The sequence below is a fragment of the Triplophysa rosa genome, linkage group LG19 (assembly GCF_024868665.1).
Source record: "Triplophysa rosa linkage group LG19, Trosa_1v2, whole genome shotgun sequence".
Classification (NCBI taxonomy): domain Eukaryota; kingdom Metazoa; phylum Chordata; class Actinopteri; order Cypriniformes; family Nemacheilidae; genus Triplophysa; species Triplophysa rosa.
This window is the reverse complement of record NC_079908.1, coordinates 1,203,112-1,225,594: the sequence shown is the minus strand read 5'-3', so window position 1 is coordinate 1,225,594 and position 22,483 is coordinate 1,203,112. Positions and strand designations below refer to the sequence as shown.

Below are 22,483 nucleotides of genomic sequence, written 5' to 3'. Positions count from 1 at the left end.
ATCAGGTTCCTACAAGGGTGAAATTTGACATCATTTGTAAGACAACTGTCATTTGTAGGAGCGTCCAGTTTCAGAGACTTGATCCTTCAGCTGTGGCCTCTGAAGTCCAAGAAGTTCAAACTGAAATGAGACAGACTACGGAGGTTTTTGTCACCAGCTCGCCAAATGACAGCAGCCAACTGTCATGGTCCTGCCTCCTTGTTCATGATTTTCCGGTCTAGTGGCAGGATCGTGACAGATCCCTTGTGTTTAGTGTAGAGAGAGACATGACATTGTTTGTTTTGACCTGCCATGCTCTCTCTCTGGTCTCGTCATTGGCCCCACCCCCTCGTTATCTCGTTGAGCTTTCCCTGAGTGTTCCATTACCCACACCTGTCCCTTGTTAATTATCCTTTGTTTGTCTCCCTTTAAAATGCCCTCGTGTTCATTGTCCTGTGCTCCTTCGTTGTGCTTACCTGTTTGGATGTTACCGTGTCTTGTGCTGTGTACCACGGTGACTATTTGACCCTGTGGATTACCTTGCCTGTTTTGTTAGACGTTGTGTCATCGTTAGTTTATTTTTGCCCCCTGTGGGAAGTGTTTTGTTTCTTGTTGTTATATATTATTTATTAGTCCTGTCTTTGTTACCCCATCGTGGGCTTTTGTTTTGTTCCCGTCATTTATTAAATCTTGTTAACCCCTTCAGTGCTGCCTGCATCTGGGTTCTTCCTCCCAATCCCTGACACAACGGACAAGCCATAATAGAACCCAGCAGGCAGCGATGGACTCTGTGTGGTCCCGCCAGGCCCGCCTCCTCTGTGGCATTCGCCAGGGGAACATGGACCTGGGAGACTATGTTGATAGGTTCCTGGAAGCCGCAGAGGAGTTGGTCTTCGGGGAGGCGGAACTGGCGGTGATCTTCAATGCCGGTCTCAGGAACCCTCTTTCGCGGGCGGAGATGCGGTTGTTGAGACCGCTGGACTTTGACGCTGTGTGGTGGTACGCCACATACCGATCTGAGTCCAGGGTCTAAACCCAATCCAGCTACCCATCTCCGCTGGCCGCGATCCCGGAGGGTCGTGCCCTGCAGATCGGGGTTGTAGACACCGCCACACCGTCCGCCTCAACCCCTGCAGCCTCGCCTCCAGCCAGCCTCGGTGGCAAGCGGGGGAGGCGAGAGTCTTGGGGTCCTCGTCGGAGGCCTCCAACCCTGAGCCAGCCATGCCCTTCACCTCCTTCCTTCAGCCGACCACCAGACGGGTGGCTCGGCTGAAGAAGAAGAGGCAACGAGCCCCCTCGTTTTCTCGTTCAGCTTTCCCTGAGTGTTCCATTACCCACACCTGTCCCTTGTTAATTATCTTTTGTTTTTTCTCCCTTTAAAATGCCCTCGTGTTCATTGTCCTGTGCTCGTTCGTTGTGCTTACCTGTTTGGATGTTACCGTGTCTTGTGCTGTGTACCACGATGACTATTTGACCCTGTGGATTACCTTCATTACCTTGCCTGTTTTGTTAGACGTTGTGTTGTTATTGTTCGTTTATTTTTGCCCCCCGTGGGAAGTGTTATGTTTCTTGTTGTAATATATTATTTATTAGTCCTGTCTTTGTTACCCCATCGTGGGCTTTTGTTTTGTTCCCGTCATTTATTAAATCTTGTTAACCCCTTCAGTGCTGCCTGCATCTGGGTTCTTCCTCCCAATCCCTGACAGCCAACATTGACATTTTTCAAACAAAGATGAAGATAGATTTGTTTTGATTGTATTATTTTAATCCAGTCAGCGGTTGCTATTTATTTTGGGGTTTAAGGAAGCAAACTAGACAATTTAGAGAAGCCAATGAGAATATTATGAGGACAGAGTTAGGCTTATGTTATATAAGTGTGAAGTTATAGAAAGCGCATGTTTAAATGTATATCATTGGTACAGTAAAATCTCAGTGTTTGTTGTCTCGTGAGCGTGATAGATGATTTATTGTTGGACAGCATAAACCAAGGCAAAATGTTCATGTTTCTATCCTTTAAAACAACTGCATAGTTAATAACAGATTCTCATGACTTTGACTGAAAGTCATTGTTCAGCTCTTGTTCAGATCCAAATGCTGGTTGTTATTAATTGAAAGTCATCAGGAATTTATGCTGTTCATAAAATTGAAAGTTGCATCCACTCACTAAACAGTATTTATTGAATGCAATTCTTTTTCACACAGTAAAAATACTGTACACTTTCAACAGAGACAGTTCTTATATTGGTGAGCTTCAAGTAACAGATCTGGAGAGAAAGCAAGAGTCTTTCATTTAGAAAAAAAGAGAGTTTTTGTAATAACAGTTCATAGGTTTGTCATTGTCCACTCAACAGTATGTCAGATGTTGACTGAACACGTGGATCTGCAGAATAACAGTGTGGACCGTCAGAACTGAGGCTTGTCTTTGAAAAAACAAACAGGATTTGTGTTTCCATCGTGCTGCTGTTTCCTGTCATGACCTGTAATCGCTTACTGTTAAAAAACTGTACAGTAATCTCTTCTCCAAAAATGAAACGGAGAAAAACTGAAATGCCACGTCAAACCTGCTCATCTATATATGGAGGACTTCATCACTAGCTAACACTTCAACATGATTACACTTCATTAGTTTACATTTCTGCATTTAGTGCACATGTTTATCTATTATTTAGAGTTAGATATTTTTCATCGGTAACCCTCGACATTTGTGCTGCTGTCACAATGTTGTACACTCTTAAAAATAAAGCTGCTTAAAGGGCTCTTCACAGCGATGCCAAAGAACCATTTTTGGTTCAGTCATTTTTGGTTAAAGAACCATCTTTTTCTTACCTATTAATTTTAATGTGAAACAAAAAGGTTCTCCAGATGTTAAAGGTTCTTCAAACAAGAAAGGTGCATCGTGGAGCACCCCCGTCTCGGAGTGTAGCAACTGAGCTTCAGGAGCACAGAAAGAGCATCTCTGTAATGTACTGTAGCTTACACAACATCCTATCACATTTTGAGCTGCATAATTAATATCCATCATAATCATATGTCCTTCCAAACTTTATTTAGTCAAAGAAAACTGTTCGAGCCAAAACATTTGTTAACATTAATTCTACTGTTTCTCAGTCACGTTATCTTCATCTACTGTAATACAACCAGGTCCAAATGTGCTAAACTAGGTCTTTCGCCATATTTTAGTAAGTAATAAAACACTGACGGAAATGAAAATGACATGTTATTAGACAATATGGAATAAAGAGGAATTATTGTCAGTGTGGCAGACTCTTAAAAATAAAGGCGCTTGAAAGGTTTTTCACAGCGGTGCCATAGAAGAACGTCTTGGTTACGGATGTAACCTCGGTTCCCTGATGGAGGGAACGAGACATTGTGTCGAACCGACAGAATGGGGTTTGTCTTGAGAACCTATCATCTTCTGAGTATTTAGAAAAGGCCAATGAAAATTGGCAAATTAAATTTGCATGCTGGACTCCTCCCCGGATGTCCGGGTATAAGAGGGAAGCCGGCGTGCTCATTCATTCACCTTTGGTCTGAGGAGCCTTAAGCATCCTCCCCCGACCGCTGGGGTGGGCGGCCAGTGTTGTGGCATGAGGGACACAACGTCCCGTTCCCTCCATCAGAGAACCGAGGTTACATCCGTAACCAAGACGTTCCCTTTCTGTCGGTCTCTCGACATTGTGTCGAACCAACAGAATGGGGATCCTAAGGAAAACACCACAGCACTGAGCTGCGTCACAATCTCTAGCGGAGCAACGTTGACTGGCCTGGGCGAGTCAGACGTAGGCGCTAACACGAAATTATGACCATCCAGTGGAGAGGAAGGGGGACCCAGAGCTTTACCAAAAAGTTGGGAAGCCCTGCCACCGGCCGTCACGGGCGGAGGCCTTAGTTCTCTAACCAGCGAGAAGCCACCCGGCTCCGTAAGGGCCACTGGGTAAGCATTATTCCCCCCGGGGGGAAAACGTTGCAGAGACCACTACCTACCGTAGGGAGGAATTAGTGGAGACACCACATGGTCTCACCATCAGGGGAGAACTCATGGGAAAATGTGCGGACTGCAGGAGTTAACCGCAAGGTGGGAGTCCACCTAGGGAGGTCATGGGTTGCTGAGGTGGGAACCATTCATGAGGATACATCAGCCGGAACAGCCCACGGAGGGGGGTTCACACGTCTGGAGCACTAGGTCCGGTTAGAGCTATGTGGGAGATAACTCAACTGTTCCCCGGCCTAAGGGGGCAGGGCTGCTCTGCCCAGCCTGCCCAGAGGAAGGTGCTAGTGATGGAAAAAAATGCCTGTTCTTTACCCAGAGGGGGAAAGAGGGGAGGCGTAATAGCCGCTGATCCCCCTAAGGAAGGTGGAAGGGCTTTCGCAGGTGTACGCCCTACCGGTTGACAGTCCTACACCTTGCCAGGATGCAGGCTGACACCGGGTCCGCGCGTAGGTATTAGAACCTCACGGAGTCGTTGGGCATAGCCCAACCCGCAGCTCTGCAGATGTCTGCTAGAGAGGCGCCCTGAGCCAGTGCCCATGAGGAGTGTGCCTCACTTCCAACGGGCAGGGGCGAATTGAGATCGGTATGCCATAATGACGGCATCCACGATCCAGTGCGCCAGACTCTGTTTGGAGACAGCCCTCCCTTCTGCTGACCTCCGAAACAGACAAATAGCTGCTCAGAGCTCCTGGGCTCTGCGTGCGGTCCAAGTAGAGGCGCAGTGCGCGTACCCGACACAACACGGATAGGTTGGGTCTTCCTCCCCGGTGGGGAGCGCCTGCAGGTTCACCACCTGGCTCTCGGGAGAGTGGTAGGAACTTTGGGCACGTAGCCTGGGCGGGGTCTCAAGATAACGTGAGAATCCCTGGGCCCGAGTTCTAGGCAATCTGTGGACACGGAGGGTGCTTGCAGATCCCCTACCCTCTTGGAGGTGAGCGCCATCAGGAGAGCCGTCTTTATCGAGAGTGAGAAAGAACGGCAACTCCGAGAGGCTCGAAGGGGGCGGGGCCTCTTGAGGCCCGCCACCTAGGTCGCAAGAGGGTATGGAGCACTCATAATGCACGTAAATAAGGTGGTCACCTTCTCGCGCCCCTAGGAACCTAATGACTGGGTTGTGCTGTCCCAGAGGCTACCCAGCAACTGGGTCATGATGAGCGGCCGTAGCGGCTACATACACTCCCAGTGTGGAGGGGAAGAGGTTACTCCCCAGTCTCTCTTGAAGAAGGGACAGCTCATTCCCGATCGAGCAACTCCGTGGGTCTTCTCGCCGAGAAGAGCACCAGGACGAGAAGAGGCGCCACTTATGGGCGTATAGCCACCCAGTGGCCGAGGCCCTAGCCTGAGTGACGTCTCAACCAGACCGGGGGTGGGTCACTCAGGATCTCCTAGTCCCGTCCAGACATGGAGACCAGGTACTGCCTGCGATGCCATAACATGCCCCTTCCCCTGGGGAGGCAGGATCTTCACCAGGGGGAGCGGCCAGGGAGGGGTTGTTGTCAGAGCCTTAGCTCCGAGAACCAAGTCCTGGTTAGGCCAATGGGGCGTAACTAGTAAACTTGATGCTCCTCTTCCCTGGCCTTGCACAGGACCTGTGCAATGAGGCTCACTGGGGGGAAGGCGTACTTCCGCTTGTCCCGCAGCCAGCTGTGCGCAAGGGCATCCATGCCGAAGGGAGCCTCGGACAGGGAGTACCAAAGCGGACAATGGGTGGAGTCCGGGGAGGCAACAGGACCACTTGTGCCTGGCCGAACTGCTCCCAAATGAGCCGGACTGCGCGGGAATGGAGTTGCCACTCTCCGCGAGGCGTCGACTGACGAGAGAGCGCATCAGCTGTCTGGTTCAGGACGCCTGGGATGTGTGTGGCTTGCAGGGAACTGATCACCTGCTGACTCCAGAGGAGGAGGCGCCGGGCGAGTCATGTTAGCTGCCGTGAGCGAACCAATAGATATACGCCACAGCAGCTGTGCTGTCCGACCGGACCAGCACGTGCTTGCCCTGCATGAGAGGTAGTAGCCTCCTCAATGCAAGTAGCACAACCAACAACTCTAGGCAGTTGAAATGCCAACGCAGGCGGGGGTCCGTCTACTGCCCCGACACTGCGTGCCCGTTGCACACGGCACCCCAACCCTGCAGGGAGGCATCCCTAAGGGGACCCCTGTCTGCAAGAAGGTCATGGGAGACCAGGGGGTTAGGGTGTGACGGCAGAAAAGCATGATGACCATACGCCTGCTGCCGGTGTGCCACGCTCTCCAAGGAACCTAACTCTGTAGCCAGTGTTGGAGCGGTCGCATGTGCATCGACCCGAGGGGGACCACCCCCACCGAGGATGCCATGTATCCCAGGAGCCTCTGAAAAGTTTCAGGGGGACCACTGACTGCCTGAAAGCTTCAGGCAGTTCAACACTGACTTGGCGCACTCTGAAGTAAGTCGCGCTGCATGTGGACAGAGTCGAGATCCATACCAAGAAAGAGGACGCTCTGTACCGGGGAGAGCTTGCTCTTTTCTCAGTTGACCTGTAGCCCCAACCGATCTAGGTGCCGGAGCACCAGGTCCCTGTGCGTACACAACAGATCTCGTGAGTGTGCCAAGATGAGCCAGTCATCGAGATAGTTCAGTACCCGCACACCTCTTTCCCAGAGGGGAAGGAGGGTGGCTTCCACGACCTTAGTAAAGACCCGTGGAGACAGGGACAGACCGAAGGGGAGGACCCTGTATTGATATGCCCGTCCCTCGAATGCGAACCGTAGGAACGGCCGATGTCGAGGGAGGATCGAGACATGAAGTACGCGTCCTTCAGCTCGATTGCCATGAACCAGTCCTGACACCTGATGGACGTCAGGATGCGCTTCTGCGTGATCATCCTGAAAGGCAGCTATTGAGTAGGTGCCTGTTCAGAACACACAGACCCAAGATAGGGCGCAACCCCCACCTTTCTTGGGGACAATGAAGTACAGGCTGTAAAACCCGTTGAACATCTCGGCTGGTGAGACGGGCTCGATCACTCCCTTCACCAGAAGGGTGGCGACCTCGGCCCGAAGTACGGGAACATCCTAGCCTCTGACTGAGGTATATCGGATGCCCTGAAACTTGGCAGGCGTGAGGCGACTGGATTGTGTAGCCGAGGGGGACTAATGGTACGATCTTTTTCATCGTCCCCCCGGGGGGTGGTTCGATGGCTAGCAGTACGGATTCCTTGCCGGGGGAGGTCCCCTGGGGAGGAGATCGGCTCTGCTGTTTTCCTGCCTGGCGACTGCGCAGCTCAACGCACTGTCTGACTGAGAGTGCTGAGGGCTGGTGTTTATACTCGACATTGCGCTTCGCAATGACGCAACGTCGAGTTTGCCGTTCACCATCGTGCAGAGGGTGGGAGCGGCTGTGATAACCCAGAGAGAGAGGAAACTCTCTTTTTTGAGAGTAAATGGGCGCTAGCCCCCCGGAGTCTCCTCCAGGGGGGCCACCTGAGTGGGTGGAGCCAGAGCTGGAGGGCGTCGAAGAGGACCAGGGCTGCTGGGAAGCAGACGGTGCACGGGACTCGACGGCCGAGGCGGCCGAGTCGCGGCACGGAGGACTGCTTCTTTACTGTCGAGAACTGCGGCTCGACAGTATCACCAACCAGCCCCCTCCCTTGCGAGACGGGTGCGTCGAGAAAGTGGACCTTCTCGGCGTTACTCATCTGCGCAAGGTTCGGCCAGAGGAGTTTCTCATGGACCATAAGTGTGGACATCGTCCGACCCAGGGCCCGCGTGGTCACCTTGGTCGCCCGTAGAGCGAGGTGGGTGGCAGCGCGGAGTTCCTGCATAAGCGCTGGGTCGGTCTTACCTCGTTGAGCTCTCTCAATGCCCTGGCCTGGCAGGAGCCATAGCGTGGAGAGAGGAGGCAGCTTGGTCCGCCGCAATGTAAGCTCTCGACACCAGAGATGCCGAGACCCTACATGCTTTGGTATAGGTCGAGCCCCCCCCAGGTGGCCGCCGCCTACGGGCACGAGTGCACCACGGCGGCATACTCCACCTGGGGGACATCGACGTATCCTCTAGCTGTCTCAACCTCGAGGGAAGAGAGGGTGACGGAACTTTGTTTGACGTGAAACGTGCCGGAAAGGGGGCGCTCCAGGTCTTACTAAGTTCCTCATGCACTTCCGGTAAACACGGCACTGGGGGTGGGCGCCATGTAGCCAGCCGCGAGCGCCGGGAGAGGCAGTGCGGGCACTGCAACCCAACACTCACGGCGGCCCGGGAAAGCATGGCTGACATTTCGACAAACCCCATTCTGTCGGTTGGACACAACGTCGAGAGACCGACAGAAAGGGAACCATTGTTGGTTTCTCTTTCTTACTTTTTCTTACTTTCTTACTTTTTTACCACAAAGAACCTTTTGTGAAATGGAAAGTTTCTTCAGGTGTTAAAGTTTCTTTATGGAGCCGTTTAGACATTGGCATAATGAAGCACCTTTATTTTCAAGAGTGCAGGTGCACAAAGGAATTTACGTGTTCATTTCCAGATTTTACTCCTAACGCAAAAAGTTAAGTAAACGTGTATTTTTTAACTATAGTTTAAAATAGATAAAGAAGAAGTGTGTGTACAGCAGACAAACCTCTTTGTTATAATATCACAGTGTTATGATACAGTAAGAGAGGAGGATTGTGAGAGAGTGATTGAGATGCTGCTCTCTCCTAATGAGCACACAGAGCACATGTCAGCAGGTATTAGTGCTCGTTTTTCTTGCCGGGCCCATGGGGATGAAACAGAGAAGTGGGGAGAGGACATTAATATTCTCTCAGTGTATGTGAGTGTGAAGACTCTGTCAGGACTCATGTGAAGAGTGCAAACCAAACCAGACACGATGAATACACGCCATTCAGATATAAGCCATCAGTCATATCTGCTTATTCAGGATGATTTCCCACAATTAAGACTAAAAATTACATTCAACATCAAAACTATACAGTATGTACACTACTGTTTAAACCTTCTGGGTCTCTTAAGTGAAATGTTTCTCTTGACCTTACAGTGCTTAAAAGTCTAAAATTAGTTTGGTAGACAAAAATATAGTCGTGTCAACATATTAGTTTGTTGCTTTACAAAACTTAATGTAAAGTTTTATGAATTTAATGAAAAATATATGATCTGGACTGAATAAGGAAGAAAAGTCAGTCAGTAAGAGCTTATAACACATCTCAGGGTGATACCATTAGAAGTTGCTTGAGAAAATGACAAGAGAACATTACATCTGTAAATTGTACACTACAGAATGACTACACTGAAGATCATCAAATATAAACGTTTTGATATGTTTTGTGTTTTCTGTAGTCGCAGCACAAGTTACATTTGTGTTATTCCATAATTTTGATTATTTTCCATTATTTTGATAGTTTACCTTAACTCTAAAATTCTAGGAAAATAAATAATGATTAATAAAGGATAATTAAGTTACCCTAAACTTTTGAATGGTAACATATATATTCTTCAATATATATATACTGTATATAGAGAGAGATTTTATCATCTGCTCTATATGCTCCTCAGAAAAGACATTTGAACAGACATTTCCCATGACATCATGCCCTACACAAGTGTCCGGAGTGGCCGTGTGGAAACACTTTATCTGACAGCTTCACACAGCAGAAACTGCACAAGGTCTGGTGTGGAGGAATATTTTTTTCTAGCAGTCCTGTTCTTTAGCTTTATATTACTTTTTTTGTACTAAATCAGTAAGTGAAACACCCACATGCACCTGTCAGTGTTTATAAAGAATCAGGTTTATAAGAAGCAATAAAAACTATTCACACTGACAATGGCTACATCATGTTAGAAAGTAATCAGTTAAAAGCCCTGTAATGTTTTATAATACTTGTCCAGTCATTGAATGACATTCTCTTCATGTTAACTTCATCACTACAGTATATAACACGCTCTGATAAACACTGCACACTCTAAAAAATAAAGGTGCTTCACGATGCCATAGAAGAACCTTTTTTGTCTAAATGGTTCCACAAAAATGGTTCAGATGATAAAAAGGTAAGAAAGATGCTTCTTTAAAGAACCTTTGACTGAATGGTTCTTTGTGGAACCAAAAATGGTCTTTTATGACATCGCTGTGAAGAACCTTTTAAGCACCTTTCTTTTCAAGAGTGTGTGTCTATAAATGATAAATGCATTCACAAACAAGTACTTGAGAGTAAACAAACACACCAAATCCTGTGGGGAACATACAGTAGAAACGCAAATGAAATCTCTTCATCTCGAATGTTTCTTTTAGACCTATTTGATAATAAGTGAATAAAATGGACACAAATCTGTTCTCAAAATTGTTACACTGAAAAATTGAAAAAGTTAAACTGAAACATTCCTCTTAAATTCTGACAACAAAAACTTTCTATCTAAATTATGCTATTTCCACCTTTTGTACAGTTACTGCATGTCAACATCTGGCTCATTTTTGTATTTTTTCCTAAGGAATTTTGGTATGATTTAAGGCGGCGTAACCGATTTCCCAATTACGCTTTAGACTACCGAGTCGGGCCGAGTACCAAAACGACCTTGTAGCCAATCAGTAGAAAGGTGCACAGGACGGACATTAGCCGAGCCGAGCGCTGACGAAAGCGACAGATGGGGGTAGGGGTGTGTTTGTTTTAGTGATTTGAACATCAACAACGGCTAAGAGAAATCGGACACCCCGCCTTTAATACTGAAATGTCACTTTCAGGTAAGTCTCTTGAGCTATCAAGGAGAAAACTCCAAGGAATAGAGGAAGACTCCCAAAAGTCATCACTTTTCCAGTTTGGATAAAAATAGAATTTTAATTTCACTGTTCACTGGGGGGGACTGGGGGGGGGAGGGGTGCTTGTCTGAAGTTTAAAATCATTGGTGTACCCGTAAGCCAATTACATAACGTTTGCTTATGACGTATGTTATGCGCTGGATAAGCCGCCTCGAACTTCCGCTATAAACACAGGTATGCGGCGAAAACAAAACCATTGAGCGAAATACCGGAGTGAAGATGGCTGTGAATGATTTTTGCAGATTATGTGAAGTAAATCTATGCATCCATGGTACAATTAGTGCATCTAAACTAATATTTGCCAGTAGAGACAAACAAGAAACTATTTGCAGCCAACTGTCAAAGATAGGATTAGTTATTTTAAACAGCTCTTCCTTCATTTCGAGTCTTTCGGAAATGCTGCAATTTAATTGCAAGATTACAGCATGTCATGGCAATGTTCAAGGACTGGAAAAGAAAGGACACACTGACCTGTCAACAGTGCGAGCTCGACAGATAAAAGAGACCGAGATACACTGTCTAAAACTCCAAGTACCATAAAAAAGCCGAGGATGGCCATGGACTTGCCATCACGGAGCAGTGTCACCAAGGTGGGTTAAATCACAATTCTCACCTTGCCGGACTTTGGCCTCCCCAGTTTCTCGCTGACGATCGTAACAGTTGATAAATTAAACTTTTCCCAAAACCTGTCGGGAGTAGGGCCACAACATCACCTCCATTCAAAATGTGAACCAAACACTCTTCTTGTTCGGGCTTCAGTTGGCAAATGCCAGGAATATTCTCCACAACAGAGCGAATAGCATCCCGTGTCTCCATGTACGCTGTTGTTTAGATTTCCCTAACCTAAACTACAATCTTAAATTTGGCGCTTAGCGTCTACGTCGCGGCTCTCAGGCGCCCTCTGTTCGTTGGTTGGACGGCTGGTGCAGAGCCGGAGATAATCTGGGAGCTGGTTTGCTATATCAGACTGAGTACAGAAGCGAACTGAACTGAAATTGAGCGGAAGTACGAAGTCTGACGTAATCAGGCTAGCAGGATTCTGGCATGTGCATCACATATTGTTTGAATATGCTTGGGTGGCTGAGAGTGATGTTTATGAGGCCAGGGACTTGTGAATAAACAGGGGACGTTTATAAGTAGAACAGGACATCCATTTTAAATAGCAAATACTTTCATGAAAGGAATCTCATGGGAGCAATAAAGTTAATGAAGTGGCCATGTGACCTGAGGGACTCTGTTTATTCTCTATCTCATTTGAGCTCATTTATTACAAAAACAAGAAAAAACATCAAAACAAAAAACAGTTTAACATCCACATATCAGAAAAACAGCGTTTAACATTATTGTTTAGTGTAAATGCTCAAAGAAAAGCTTAGGTTTAGGATCATTCCCATTTGAGCATTATTTTATGTTTTAATCCTAATATAAATCTAGGATTATAATAATCTGAATAATTTGGGAACAAAATCCTGGTTCCCTTTCTGTCGGTCTCTCGACGTTGTGTCGAACCGACAGATGGGGTTCGTCCCTGAGAACCAATCGCTTCCGACTTAGAAGAGGCCAATGAAAATTGGCGAATGAAATTTGCATGCCGGACTCCGCCCCCGGATATCCGGGTACAAAAGGGAGACGGCGTGCTTCATTCATTCACCTTTTGTTCTTCGGAGCCTTCGCTCATGATCAACAGACTTCGCTTCAAGTAGCAACTACAAGACTGCCGGCATGTCAGTTCATGACACCTTTAAAAAAACCCTGAAATTTCACCCAGAAATAAACTGTAAAATAACGTTTTTTCCCTGTAAAATTACAACCGAATGACAAATGACAATTTGTTTGTGTTTGAATGACAAACACAAACAAAGAGCAATATGTCTTATTCAGCACTCTTTAAAGAAAGAGAGTAAGAACACATCAGTGACCACGTTTACATGGACGTCAGTAATCAAATTATTTGTCTTATTCTGAGTAAGCTAATATTACGATTAAGTTGCTTTAAGAATATACCTTTCATGTTCCTGTTTTACATGTTACACTACATAGTTGGATTAATGGCATACGTCATTACGTCACTAAGCGACGCCGTTCGACGTTCTCTCCATAATTTCATGTATCAACAAACAGTTCGTCTTCGCCATGGTACCACATACAGTGTTTGGTGTTTCATTTATTTTCTAGAATTGTTGGCATCTTTCTTGTTTCCCATTCGGACCAAAAATGTGCTTTCTTGCTTGAAGTCATGTTGTTTGCCGTAAAACGAAACGGCTGTCCACTGCTGTGCGTGTGTGTAACCTGTCGCAAAGTGCTGCCAAAGTTCCTACACGCCGGTAATAGTGCGATTAAGGCCTGTACATGTCTATACCGCACTTCCATAATGCCACTAAAATAGGAGTACTCCAAAAAACTGAAAGCCCCACATATCTATTACTGTAAGTCATCGCTGTAAAATGATGTGTATTATTAGGTATAATATCATTCTGATATAACAGGACTATTTTATTACTGCATTGCTTTTATCTATAAATGTCAAACAACTGCAATGTTAAAATGGTGCAGTTAATGGTGACATTTATCATGTCAATGTGTTCTTTCTCATGCTCTAACAATGTAGACAGTCCAACAACATCCATCTGACAGCATCAAGCATTACAGTAACCGAACATTTGTCCTGGACTTAAAAACAACATTTCATCATAAAATAAATCTAAAGATCTTGAATATTTCAGTTGTTTCTCCAGGAAAGCACTGAGATGAAATAGAGATCAAACAGAGAACTTTGCTGAAGGCTTTGCTTTCCTTGATACTGTGTGAAGACCCCAGTCATGTTTCAGAAGCGATCTCTGCCATTCTGATGCCAAAGTCTGCAATTTCTCATCCAGTTCATGTCAAGAGAAGATTCATTAGCATGAGCCGTGAGAGAGACGTCTCTGAGCAATGAAACTCCTCCGGTGTGCACATTTCTACTGAGCAAAACATCACAAGTGAAGTGAATGAAATGATAATGTATACATGTCGACAAACAGGTCCGCCATGACATTCTTTATTGGAGCTTCTCCTTTAATTAGAATTTAAACATGTATCCGGTGGTGCTGTTTGATCATGTTCTTCTTCATGTGCTCTTGTTTATAGCTCATATACTCATGAAGCTCTTCAGACTGCACACCTCTGTGCACAACACTACTGCCTGCATTATTATTTATGAGGTGGAACATTGTCAAGCGCTTCGTGTGCTTCACAATGACCTTCATTTAGTTAGAAGCTCTAAACCTTGACCGTGTTATCGTTAGGAAAATTCCCTTATGCATTACACTGTACATCACAAACTGTAACTTATGGAGTCGTGTCACATCTGATGCACGTTCTAGATATCAGTACTACACATAAATATGGTTTATGACGTTAAACAGGTCGAGCAAGGTGGGGGGGTTCACTCTCACATATACAGTGTTAAAATGGATATGATTAATGAATACCGCTGTAAGCTCAGTATATGAGAAAGATCATTACAATGTGTGTTGCACCAATTCACATCCATTCAACTTTCACAAAAGGTAAAAACATCTCACGCTTTCAAAGAAATGTTCTCGGTTCAAACCAGTTTAAGGATAGCATCTGTATGCTGCTGACTTCAGACTCATCCCTCAGTTTGTGCAAAAGAACAGAAACACTGTGCACAGTAATGTATTCACACTTTGATAAAAGCAAAACTCTTTGTGTCACGGTCCTGCCTCATTGTCCTTGATTTCCATGTCAAGTGGCAGGATCTTGACAGATCCCTTATGTTTAGTGTGAGAAAGTCATGGTTTGTTTACCATTGACATTCCATGTGCTTTCTCGTGTCTCGTCATTGGCCCCGCCCCTCTCGTTTCCCGTATTGCTTTCCTGCCGTGTCTCATGTTCTTCACCTGCCCCTCGTTATCTTCCTTTGTCTGTCTCCCTATTTAATGCCCGTGTGTTTGCTGTCTTGTGCGGATTCGTTGTTCAATGTGATGGCCTGAGTTTCTTCGCACGGCGTCTACGTCCTGAGTTTCTTGTACCACGTGAGTGTATTGTGCCTAGTGTACTTCGTGTGCTCCCCTTGCCTTGTTTGTTTATTTGGTTTACCTTCCCCTGCCCTGGACGTTGTGTCGTGTTTTGTTTTGTTTATTTTTGCCCCATCGAGGGAAGTGTTTTGTTTCAAGTTTTGTATTTTAGTTCGTTCCTGTTTTTGACACCCCCTCGTGGGTATTTCCTTTTTTCTTCGTAATAAAGTATTTGTTAACCCATTATCCACCGCCTGCCTGCACTTGGGTTCTTCCGCCACGCCAGCCGTGACATCTTTGTAGATGTATTGTAAGAAAATGCATATTAAAATGAGTAGTTTAATCAAATTTGATCTTTTAAATCTTGACATGACTATGTAAAGCCTATAAATCACACAGACATGCCTAAAAACGGCCCTTTACAGTAAAATGAAGATTTAGACTTAGTGCAGTAATACATTCAGAATAGAAAATAACTCGGGCAGCACATCTTTATGTTTGTGCATAACCATCAATATAATGTCTGTTTGTTGAATTACTTTCAATGGTAATGAACAGTATGTGAACGATGCTGATCATTGAGCTCTATCTGTATTAAAATCTAAAAACTTTCCTTTGAGATCAATCCTTTAGTAGAAGCAGCAGATGGATTCTCTGATAAACACAACGTGGACGAGTTTTAGACATCTTACCTTTGAAGAAGCAGTCTTTACTGTGGAGCACATAAATCCTGCGGCGCTGCAGGCAAGCGGTGCGGTACAGCTCGCAGTGGTTGTCATAAAAGTGTCCATCAGAACCGCAGACGGGCACAAATGAGCTGTGGCATCTTTCCTGGCAAACACACTCGGCACGGCCCGTTACATCCCTGACCACACACTCCCGCCCTCGACCGCAGTACGTCCTCCGGCACGGCCCCTCATCTGGAGAAAAGAAAGACTTGAGATGAAACTGAAATCTAACAGGACTCTATTGACACACATTGTCTGATCAATCCGTGCACATTTTTGCAAAGGAAAAGTAGCTTTGTGAACTTTCATCAGAATCAAATAATGCACTCGCCCATCAAGATCTGAAATGGTCTTTAGGGATTGCTGCGGCTGGGATCTGGAATTCAGATCTGTTTCAGCTGCATCTTTGGGCGATGTGTAATTCACAAATAAATGAGGATGACCAACGGCTGCAAAGCCATCGACAAATCACTGCTGCCTGCTACACACAACACTAAACCCACTTTTATGTTGTGGTTTCGTTAATGCACGTCTGACAGAATTAACAAACTATACAAAATACTGCATTATTCTATATTATTTACTTGAGTATGCTTCAAAATTACCAAAGTATGCCGGAATTGTTTAATTACAGTTTACAACAGTGAAAACTATAAACACTAAACAGAGTTAGCGTTTAACAAAAACCAAGAACAGGTAAGAGGAGACATTAACTCAGACCGCTGACTGGACATAGTCAATGTGATCCCACCAACAGCACCAAAAAATACCCCTGGAGAGGCCACCGGGCGCCTTTACTGGACTTATTATTTACAGCAAATCAACAACCCATCAGCAGACAGTAAGACATGGCCCAACACCACGACCTTGTGTCTGCATGTCAAGGTTGCAGACGATTACGGGATCATTTGTATTCACTGAGCGTTGAAGATTAGGTGCTTAGCTGAGCCCTGCTTCTGTGACAATGATTTTTCTTCTTTGGACGCCAGCTGTATAGCCATCTCCGAAGCTTTTTCCCTCTTCCGAGTTGAATAATCTATCCAAACCACAAATGTTCCTTATGAATCACTATTTGTAATTCTGCTAGTAATTCGCTCTTTTTTTGCAATCGTGGGACGCGCTGGCTAAGGTCGGCACCATTCCCAGCTGAACCCCATTGCGGTTTACTTAAGAAGCGAAAGAGTTGATTTGTAATCCATCGAGTCTGGGCAGCGAGACAATGCGAAGCATGAATCTTAAACGTTCCATAAAAAGCTTTCTGACTGTGCCAAGCTGAGGAGCTAATGCATTTTGTTTATCACTGCCGTATTGTTATGTGACTTTTAAAAGCTGCAAGCCATCGCTTTTCCAACTCAGTTAGTCAGCCATTAATTCTAAGCCTGGATGATACATCCTCAAACATTTCATATGAATAGTCAAATAAATCACAGAGGGAAGTGTTGTTCGGCTGCCGTGGATTACTCTGCATCTCATCCTATTGTCTTCACTAAATGTGACTAATTGATTCCATTCACAGGGACGAGAGGATACGTGTGTGTAATCCCACAAAACAACATCTCTCTGACATTAACAACAGACCACCCCTTCAAGCTCCAGGGTACATCTGTATTAAAGCACGAGTACAACAAAGCCAGTCGGACCGAGTTTCTTAAAGCTGCGATTCAGAACTTTGGCTGAAAGTACCCTGCTGAAAACTGTCTCTTTACATTGCCCCGACTCACCACGGTAAGCTTTTAGTTATGATATAGACGTTAAGCTGATTAACATGTATTAAAGTACATAAAGTAACAGAGGTGGCGAAAGAAGGGCAAAAATTACAGATTGCAGCTTTCACTACAGAATGACGTCATTTGCCAAAGTGACTGTGAAAAATTATTTCCATTCAGCAATACAGAAATGAATTGGGCGCGAGAGGGTAAACGTGATCTGGAAATGAGGGTGTATACATACTTGCATCATAGCTCAATGTTTTAGTCCTACAATGAAGCTAACTAGATTTTTACATTTCCTAAAGAACGCACTTACATTGCGTTCAACAGTGTTCTGAGTGGTTGCTAGGGTGTTGCTTTATGGTTTCTAGGGCTGCCACAGTGTTGTGAGTTGTCCCTATGGTGTTCTGGGTGAAGAAACGTATACACAACAATGTTTTCAACTAAGAAATGGAAGTTTTAATGATTTTGCCATTCATTTACAGAACAACAGCATCTGGGAGCCTTTGAAAATAATAAGCCTTTGAACACAATAGAGTTATTGTATAAGAGCTCACACTAAGGTCTATATAAGGTTCTGGGGCCTCATTGATAAAATGCAAATTAGATCCAAGAATGTATGCACAAAAACGTGTACGTACACATCTCTTCCAGATGTGAAATCTATATTCAGCACATTCATTAGCATTTTAAAAAGCAGCAGCCAACGGTCAAATCCTCTATTTTAGAATGACAAGAAAATAGTTTTATCCAGGCTCAAATCAATCTTCTGTTGGCATAGAGGTTCGTGCACACACACGTTTTTTGGTAGCTTCTTTAGTGGGATTAGTGGTGGAAAATTCTTAAGATCAACACTTAGTGTACGTAAAAGAACAGACACACCAATTGATTGCTAAAGTAGGTGAAAAAAAATGTTTTTAATGACTTAATACGTACAGTAATCATCCAAAAGTGAATAATGGATTCAATGAAACTCTGAAGTCAAAAGGCGCAAAGTTCCAGAACGAGTAAAGAGGGCTGTCGTTCGTGAACTAAGTTTTCCCTCAGGCTATTTCTCCAATTGCATTCGCACCAGCAAAATAAACTATTCAGTAAGCCGGTCGACAGCGACATCATTTAAGCATGTCCGTCGAACAATGACAAACAACAGAAGTTCGGCCAATCAGCGTTTGCTTACATCAAGGGTCATTCCTACCCTGCTGGTGTAGACCCTAAAAGGTTCTCCCGCCAGTAAAATTCCAGCCAGTTCCTGCAGTGCGAACACAACAAAAAGCAGGTATTTCTGGTAAGTCATTCCAGAACTACGAAATCGTTCCTGCAGTCCGAAAAGCCCTTAAATCAGTTCTTATAAAAAGTGAGCCATCCATATTTTACTTTTAAAAACCACATATTTGAGTCTCTGATAGGTAATACAAAACCTTTATTAACACAGCATGCCCTGTAAATACAAAAAAATTGCATTTATTTTCATTGTAACACTTTTTACAATAAGGTTGTATTTGTAGTTAATGCATTAGTTAACATGAACTAACAATAAACAATACTTCTACATCAATTATTCATCTAAGTTCATCTTAATTTTAGCATTTACTAAACTGTTTTTAAAATGTTGTGTCTGTTAACATCTCGGTTACGACTGTAACCAAAGTTGTGTTGAGAGACAGACTGGGGTTTGATCTTGAGAACCTATCATCTCCCAGAGGAATTTAAAACGCCAATGGGCTTTGGCGAATGGCACATGCACGCCAGTCCCCGCCCCGTGCATACGGGTATAAAAGGGAGGTGGCGTCGGCCATTCACTCACCCTTTGGGCTGAGGAACCTGAGAGACATCTCCCGGTCGCTGCAGCGGGTCGGCGAAGCGTTGTGGCATGAAGTCACAACGTCTCGTTCCCACCATCAGCGAACGGAGGATACAGTCGTAACCGAGACGTTCCCCTTCAGTTGTGTTGAGAGACAGACTGGGGACCTATCTTTACACACCACGGCGCTGAGCCGTATAACAACCTCAACCTTCTGTGTCAGCATCCTGAACGGCAGCTTGTGTAGGTGCTTGTTCAGGAGGCGCAGATCCCGAATGGGGCACTATGAAGTACGGGCTGTAAAACCCAGAAGACATCTCGGTTAGAGGGACGGGTTCGATTGCACCTTTCGCCAGAAGGGCGGCAACCTCGTCTCGAGCACAGGAGCGTTCTCCTCTTGAACCGAGGTGTGGAGAATGCCCCGAAACCTGGGTGGGCGCCTGGAGAACTGGATCACATAACCGAGACGGATCATCCTCTCTAGCCAGCGTGACGGGCTGGTACACTCGTCCCAAGTGCCCAAGAACCGTGACAGCGGAACCAGAGGGACGATCTGCTTCACCGAGCCATGGAAGGCTGGTTCGGTGGCTGACAGAGCGGTCACCTCATACAGTGTTAGGGTGCTTCTTGAGTCGCCCCAACATAAAAGGACAAAGACACATTATTGTTCAGTCTAGGGTATTTATTCGGTTGTTTGCACAAAAACACGTCTAAACAGCATAGCCGAGCCGAAGGAGATTTGTTTGCCCACACACAAAGTCGTCTTCCAGTACCTTTTAAGCCAGCTTGGAGACACCTTCAGCTGCATCCAATTTGTAGTCTCAAGGATGCAGTGGAGCCATGGGAACAGCAGACGCAATAACTCTAGCAGAGGGAGGGAGTCAAAACTAAAATGCCCATACCATCTGGGCAGAGGGACATAACACCCTCACCCCAAAATGGTGACTCCAGGCTACAGTAAAAGAGAGAAAATCAACAAACACGACAGAAACAATACAGTCAACTTTTAAGTACCCTTGGTTATTTAGAAATGCCCCTGTACTATTGACATTTATAAGTAAAACCCTATTTCGTTTATAAACGTATTAGCCAAATATGTCAATACCTACTGTTTTATAAGAAAGACGGACAATTAAACACGCGAAAGCGCGTTGGCAACCAGATTATCCTTGCCTCTAATGTGTTTAATTTCAATGTTAAATGGTTGAAGAAGTAGACTCAAGCGCATGAGTCGCTGGTTAGAGTTTCGCATTTGGTTTAAAAACTGTAACAGGTCGTGGTCGCTGTAGACTATTATTGGGGACGGTGAGGAACCCAAGTAGACTTCAAAGTGTTGTACGGCTAGCACCAAGGCCAGCGTCTCTTTCCCAATCGTAGCATAAGAGCGCTGTTGTTGGCTAAACTTGTGCGAAAAACAGCAGACCGCGAGTTCAACATCGTCCTCACGACACTGGAGGAGGACGGCACCAACTCCACAATCACTCGCATCCACAGTGAGTCAGAACGCCTTTGTAACATCTGGGGCAGATAAGATGGGGGCATTTATTAGTAGGCCTTTTACATTTTCAAAAAAATGCTGACATTGATCAGACCACACAAATTCCCGCTTGGGGCTGAGGAGGTCTGTAAGTGGGGCTACGACCGAAGAAAAATTTCGGCAGAAATTTCTATAGTAGCCGGCCATTCCTAAAAAACGTCGTAGTGAATGCCGATCCGTTGGAGCAGGGAAGTCTACTATTGTGGTAACTTTTGAGTCAACAGGGCGTACCTGACCTCTACCCACCACCTTTCCCAGGTAGGTCACCGTAGCTTTACTAAACTCGCACTTCACCAGATTGACAGTTAAACCGGCATTAGACAAATGCTGAAACAGTTCGCGCATTTTTTTAAAATGCTCCGGCCACGTCGGGGTGCACAATACGACATCATCTAGATAAGCCTCGCTGCCTTCCAGACCGGACAAGACTATATTAACGAGGTGCTGGAAGGTAGCGGGCGCGTTCCGCATACCAAATGCCATAACACCATACTGCAGGAATGAATCGGCCATTACAAACGCCGAGATCTCTTTGGCGCGGATAGTCAGGGGGACCTGCCAATATCCTTTTAACAGGTCAAATTGGCTGATGAAATTGGCAAATCCAACCCTGTCTACGCAATCATCCATGCGTGGCAGAGGAAAATTATCGGGTTTCGTGATGTCATTAACATTTCGAAAATCTGTGCAAAACCTGTAACTGCCGTCCGACTTTCCAACTAGAATACAGGGTGAACTCCAGGCACTTGAGCTAGGCTCAGCGATGCCATTCGGCAACATGTACTCCACTTCCGTTTTTAGAAGATCACGTTTGAAAGGATTAACCCTGTACGGATGTTGTCTGATGGGGGATGCAGACCCCACATCAATATCATGTGTAATGATTGTGGTCTGGGTCGGCACATCATGGAAGAGTTCGGGAAATTTGTTAACCAAATTAATGATGTTCTCTTTCTCAGCCAGAGAAAGATGAGGAAGGTGTTCCGCGAAAGAAGTGAGCATTTCCAAATTTTTCAAACGGCCCTCGAGAGCACATCGTGAGGGGTCTATGGATTTATCCTCCTCTATTAAGGCTGAGGACAACACAGGTGAAGTGAGAGGACGGGCCGAAACCGACGATTTATAAGGTTCGCTCGTGATAAAGTTTTAACATATTGATATGACAGAGATGCGAACTCAGACGTCGGTCAGGAGTAAATAGGATATAGTCTCAATCGGACACAATCTCTTTAATAGTGTACGGACCGGTGTACAGAGCCTGCAAAGCTGAACATGGGACAGGTTCTTTGTCACCTTTGTCACCTGAGCAAAACACGAGGAACCGAGCGTTACAGTCAAACCAACATTTCATTTTCCGCTGTGCACACCCCAGGTTTCTCTTTGCGAATTCTCTAGCACGTTGTAAACGATTACGAAAGGTATTAACGTGTTCGAAAACTGAGCGAGATTTCAACTCGTTTAGCCACTGGTCTTTCAACACAGCCAACGGGCCTCTAAGCTGATGCGCGAACACGAGTTCAGCCGGACTAAACCCGAGAGAGCTTTGTACCACCTCCCGCGAGGCGAACAACAACCAGGAGACTTCGTTATCCCAGTATCGCCCTAACTCCAGGCAATAGGAACGCAACATAGACTTTAAAGTCTGATGGTACCTCTCGAGGGCACCTTGGCTTTCAGGGTGATGAACACTCGACAGGTTATGTTTGATGGCTAGTTGTCCAAGGACCTGAGAAAACAATCGAGAAGTAAAATTACTTCCTCGGTCACTCTGGACTACTTTTGGAAGACCAAACAGTGAAAAGAACTTCAGGAGTGCCGCAATCACCGCATGGAAGGTGATTTTTCGTAGCGGAATCGCCTCTGGGAAGCGCGTCGCGGCGCACATAATTATAAGCAAATACTGGTGTCCGTTTTTAGTCTTGGGCAATGGTCCAACACAGTC

At 45.5% G+C, this 22,483-nt stretch overlaps 1 protein-coding gene across 2 annotated transcripts in view; it reads right to left on the bottom strand.

Annotated features, from left to right (window-relative positions):
• The window catches only part of fstl4 (follistatin-like 4), a 151,032-nt gene that overhangs the window by 69,517 nt on the left and 59,032 nt on the right, over positions 1–22,483 (bottom strand). For both annotated transcript variants that reach the window (XM_057360496.1, XM_057360497.1), the window contains exon 4: positions 15,459–15,686. In XM_057360496.1, coding sequence (XP_057216479.1) covers positions 15,459–15,686 — 228 coding nt within the window. The remainder of the gene's footprint in view (positions 1–15,458; positions 15,687–22,483) is intronic.